At 51.4% G+C, this 5,475-nt stretch overlaps 1 protein-coding gene across 1 annotated transcript in view; it reads right to left on the reverse strand.

The window, feature by feature from the left end:
- The window catches only part of LOC144507633 (microtubule-associated serine/threonine-protein kinase 1-like), a 118,866-nt gene extending 115,018 nt beyond the window's left edge, over window positions 1-3,848 (reverse strand). The window contains exon 1 of the mRNA XM_078234789.1: window positions 3,806-3,848. Within this exon, the coding sequence (XP_078090915.1) occupies window positions 3,806-3,848 (43 nt within the window). The remainder of the gene's footprint in view (window positions 1-3,805) is intronic.
- Between the last annotated feature and the right edge of the window lie 1,627 nt (window positions 3,849-5,475).

The following is a 5,475-nucleotide window of genomic DNA, read 5'->3' on the forward strand; positions in this document are numbered from 1 at the left end:
CAATGTGCCTGTTTCCACCACCTCCTCTGGCAGCGCGTTCCAGGCACTCACCACTCTCTGCATGAAAAACTTCCCCCTCACATCTCCCTTAAACTTCCCCCCTCTCACCTTGAACCTGTGGCCCCCTTGTAATTGACACTTCCACCCTGGGAAAAAGCCTCTAACTATCCACCCTGTCTATGCCTCTCATCATTTTGTAGACCTCTATCAGGTCTCCCCTCAGCCTCTGTATTTCCAGTGAAAACAATCCTAGTTTATTCAACCTCTCCTCATAGCCGACACCCTCGAGACCAGGCAACATCCTGGTGAAGCTTCTTTGCACTCTCCCCAAAGCTTCCGTGTCCTTCTGGTAGTGTGGTGACCAGAACTGCACGCAATACTCCAAATGCGGCCTAACCAAGGTTTTATATAGCTGCAACATGACTTCCCAACTCTTGTACTCAATGCCCTGGCTGATGAAGGCCAGCAGGCTATATGCTTTCTAAATCACCTTGGCCACTTGTGTTGCTATTTTTAGGGAACTGTGGACCTGCACGCCCAGATCCTTCTGTATGCTAATGTTCATGATGTGGAGATGCTGGTTTTGGACTGGGGTGGGCACAGTAAGAAGTCTCACAACACCAGGTTAAAGTCCAACAGGTTTATTTGGAATCACGAGCTTTCAGAGCGCTGTTCCTTCCTTAGGTGAGGGCTGAGTGGCTCACCTGATGAAGGAGCAGCGTTCCGAAAGCTCGTGATTCCAAATAAGCTTGCTGGATTTTAACCCGGTGTTGTGAGACTTCTTACTATGTTCATGTTCCTAAGGGTTCTGCCATTTACAGTATAATTCATATCTAAATCTGATCCTCCAAAACGCATCACCTCGCATTTGTCTGGATTAAACTTCATCTGCCACTTCTGTGCCCAAGTCTCCAATCTATATCCTCTTTTATCTTCTGATAATCCCCGGCACAATCCGGAACTCCACCAATCTTCGTGTCATCCGCATACCTACTAATCAGACCACCCACACTTTCCTCCAGATCATTTATATATACTAAAATATACAGTAAATGGCAGAACCTTTAAGAGTATTGATAGGCAGAGGGATCTGGGTGTACAGGTACACAGGTCACTGAAAGTGGCAATGCAGGTGGAGAAGGTAGTCAAGGAGGTATACGGCATGCAGTCCTTCATCGGCCGGGGCATTGAGTTTAAAAATTGGCAAGTCATGTTGCAGCTTTATAGAACCTTACTGAGGCCGCACTCGGAAAATAGTGTTCAATTCTGGTCGCCACACTACCATGTGGAGGCTTTGGAGAGGGTACAGAAAAGATTTACCAGGATGTTGCCCTGGTATGGAGGGCATTAACGAGGAGGAGAGGTTAGAGAAACTTGGTTTGTTCTCCCTGGAGCGACGGAGGTTGAGGGGCGACCTGATAGAAGTCTACAAGATTATGAGAGGCATGGACAGAGTGGATAGTCAGAAGTTTTTTCCCAGGGTGGAAGAGTCAATTACTAGGGGGCAGAGGTTTAAGGTGCGAGGGGCAAGGTTTAAAGGGAATGTACGAGGCAAGTTTTTTTTAACATCGTGGGTGGTGGGTGCCTGGAACTCGCTGCCGGGGGAGGTAGTGGAAGCAGATACAATAGTGACTTTTAAGGGATGTTTTGACAAATATATGAATAGGATGGGAATAGAGGGATATGGTCCCCGGAAGAGTAGGGGGTTTTAGTTCAGTCGGGCAGCACGGTCGGTGCAGGCTTGGAAGGCCGAAGGGCCTGTTCCTGTGCTATAATTTTCTTTGTTCTATAAGAAAGGTGTGGCGAGCTCACATCATCAATGACTGGAATGAATGATGCTAGTCCTGTACATTGTGGGAGACATTCTCATTCCTGTCAAGATTGTTGCGAAGTTGAATTTGTAAAGAGGTAAAGAATGTAAAAAAAAATGCTGGCGGGAAAAAAACATTGTGTGGTCCTTTTAAAAACTGGTGTTTGGTTTCAGTGTTTGGAGGTTTGAAATGCAAAGTACATACTGGTTCCCAGACTGAAACACTTGTATCAAAAAGTCAAGCAGCAGTCTTGACAAGACAACCTCTCTGTGCTTAAATTTTGCCCAATCAATTTAAAGCAAGCACTCAGCTACCAAGAACCTATAAGATTTGAATTTGATGTTGTTGACAACAGCAGATCAATCCTATGCTAGGAAAATTGATAGGTCATCACAGGTATAAGAGAGTACAAAGGGGGGAAAACAGAGGGTTAGCAACTGCCACCTCTCAAGTCTCGAGTGGGAAAGAACAGCGCTCCACCCTGCCAGCTCTATATATCTCTTAAGAGAACACGCCATATAACTAGCGAAAGGTACCCACGATTAGAGGCAGAGAAATCAACCGAGAAACTTCAGAAGGTTCCGAAAGACACAAAACCTGGTTGTATATTTTTGAGAGTGACAAAATTCTATTATTATGTTCATGAATGGACATTGTATTTATTTGAACAGCATTCCAGTCCAATCTTATTTTATTCGATATGTTACTTGTTTAGTTAAAGTTCCCGGTTAGTTAAATTAATAAATTGTTAAGTGTTCATCTTAAAATGAATTTCGGGTATTTCTGTTAGTTACTCACTAAACATTACTGAAGGACAGTTCACACCACCTCGCACACACTCTTAACAGATTACGAGGTGAGGCATTCCTCTTTGGCGGATTCAGCGTTATTTCTTGGGGGGCGGGGTGTGGTCACCTTCTGCATCGTAACAAGATACAGGTATCTCCGACCCCTGTGACTGATATAGTGTGAAGGGACACCGCCAATATACTGGGAGGCACAGGGAGGAAACCCTGGACTGAGCACCCGAGGGGTGGCACAGTGGTTAGCACTGCTGCCTCACAGCGCCAGGGACCCGGGTTCAATTCCCAGCTTGGGTCCTGTTCCTATTTCTTATGATTTTATTCTTGTTTGAATGTCAGTCCTTGCAAGATGGAGACGTTCACAGTGGTCAGCACTGCTGCCTCTCAGCGCCAGGGACCAGGGTACGATTCCCGGCTTGGGTCACTGTCTGTGCGGAGTCTGCACGTTCTCCCCGTGTCTGCGTGGGCTTCCTCCGGATGCTCTGGTTTCCTCCCACAGTCTGAAAGACGTGCTGGTTAGGGTGCATTGGCCGTGCTAAATTCTCCCTCGGTGTGCCCGAACAGGCGCCGGAGTGTGGTGGCTGGGAGATTTTCACAGTAACTTCATTGCAGTGTTAACGTAAGCCTACCTGTGACTAATAAATAAACTTCAAACTCGCTTTATCTTGTGCAGAAATCTCATTTTCAGGTCATGGTGACAGGAACACAGCTCATCAGAACAAGGAGCCACAGACAGAGTGCACACAATAAGTACAAATTTATTTACAGAGGGGAACATTGTGTACAAGTGTTTAATAACCATGCCTACGCTGTGCAACTGCAGTCTCGAACCCTGCCGCTACATCCTAGTGCATCTCCAACACCAAAGCAGAGGTGGAGGCTGCTTGCGGTCTGCCACGCTTTCTATGGTGACTTTGGTGGGTGTCCCGTGGAGGGCCAAGCCCTGGGGGGGGACCCCCAGGCCTGCTTTTGGGGTCCTGCTGAGTGGCAGTGCCATCCTCCTGGGCCTGTGGAGCTGAAGAGGTCACAGGGAAAGGGGAATCAGATGGGTGGGACACTCCCGGAGTCGCCTGGGTGGAAGATCCCAGGCTGTGCACCCGATGATCCTTCTCCCTATGGGTGCCCGAAGGGCCCTGGCGTCCTCCTCGGGATAGAGAAGTAGCCGGAGTGAGCTTGAGAGGCCCCACAAACCTCTGACATTGGCACTGATGGATCCCAGCAAAGCCTGCGCCATGGAGCGCATGTCCTGCACCATGCAGCGCATGTCCTGCACCATGGAGCGCATGTCCTGCACCACGCAGCGCATGTCCTGCACCACGCAGCGCATGTCCTGCACCACGCAGCGCATGTCCTGCACCACGCAGCGCATGTCCTGCACCACGCAGCGCATGTCCTGCACCACGCAGCGCATGTCCTGCACCACGCAGCGCATGTCCTGCACCACGCAGCGCATGTCCTGCACCACGCAGCGCATGTCCTGCACCACGCAGCGCATGTCCTGCACCACGCAGCGCATGTCCTGCACCACGCAGCGCATGTCCTGCACCACGCAGCGCATGTCCTGCACCACGCAGCGCATGTCCTGCACCACGCAGCGCATGTCCTGCACCACGCAGCGCATGTCCTGCACCACGGAGCGCATGTCCTGCACCACGGAGCGCATGTCCTGCACCACGGAGCGCATGTCCTGCACCATGGAGCGCATGTCCTGCACCATGCAGCGCATGTCCTGCACCATGGAGCGCATGTCCTGCACCATGCAGCGCATGTCCTGCACCATGGAGCGCATGTCCTGCACCATGGAGCGCACGTCCTGCACCACGGAGCGCACGTCCTGCACCACGGAGCGCACGTCCTGCACCACGGAGCGCACGTCCTGCACCACGGAGCGCACGTCCTGCACCACGGAGCGCATGTCCTGCACCACGGAGCGCATGTCCTGCACCACGCAGCGCATGTCCTGCACCACGCAGCGCATGTCCTGCACCACGCAGCGCATGTCCTGCACCACGCAGCGCATGTCCTGCACCATGCAGCGCATGTCCTGCACCATGCAGCGCATGTCCTGCACCATGCAGCGCATGTCCTGCACCATGCAGCGCATGTCCTGCACCACGGAGCGCATGTCCTGCACCACGGAGCGCATGTCCTGCACCACGGAGCGCATGTCCTGCACCATGGAGCGCATGTCCTGCACCATGGAGCGCATGTCCTGCACCATGCAGCGCATGTCCTGCACCATGGAGCGCATGTCCTGCACCATGCAGCGCATGTCCTGCACCAGCAGGGTGCTCGCAGGGCATGTACTAGCAGGGTAAATATGAGGGGTTGCGGGAATAGGGCCTGGGTGGGATTGTGGTTGGTGCAGACTCGATGGACCGAATGGCCTCCTTCTGCACTGTCGGGATTCTATGAGAGGCGGGAAAGTTTAGAGAGGGAATTCCAGAGCTTCGGGTCAGGGTGGCCAAAGGCACAGCAACCAAGGGGGGAGGAATTAAAATTGGGGATGTTCTAGAAGTCTGCAAACTCAAATAAGTTGAGAGTGGGGCAAGGGCCGCAGCAGTAAAAGATGACGACAGACATTCTTCCTGACAAGAACAACATGATCCATACATGAAGTAAGCTTCTGGTGGAGGCAGGAATTATTTAACCACCGGATGCTAGCATGGAGGGAGGATGAAATAAAATGGGCCAAATGGTCTTCTCTATCTTGTACAGCAGTTGTTATGGCTGGTGGAGATTATGGGGGGGGGGGGGGGTTGAGGGGGAGGAGTGGGGAGCAGGTTGGGTGGAAGTATGGAGGGATTTGAAAGAAAAGGAAAGAACATTTTTTAAAAAGTAGGGATTGGAAGACCAGAGAT

This window comes from Mustelus asterias, chromosome 19 (genome assembly GCF_964213995.1).
Source record: "Mustelus asterias chromosome 19, sMusAst1.hap1.1, whole genome shotgun sequence".
Lineage (NCBI taxonomy): Eukaryota > Metazoa > Chordata > Chondrichthyes > Carcharhiniformes > Triakidae > Mustelus > Mustelus asterias.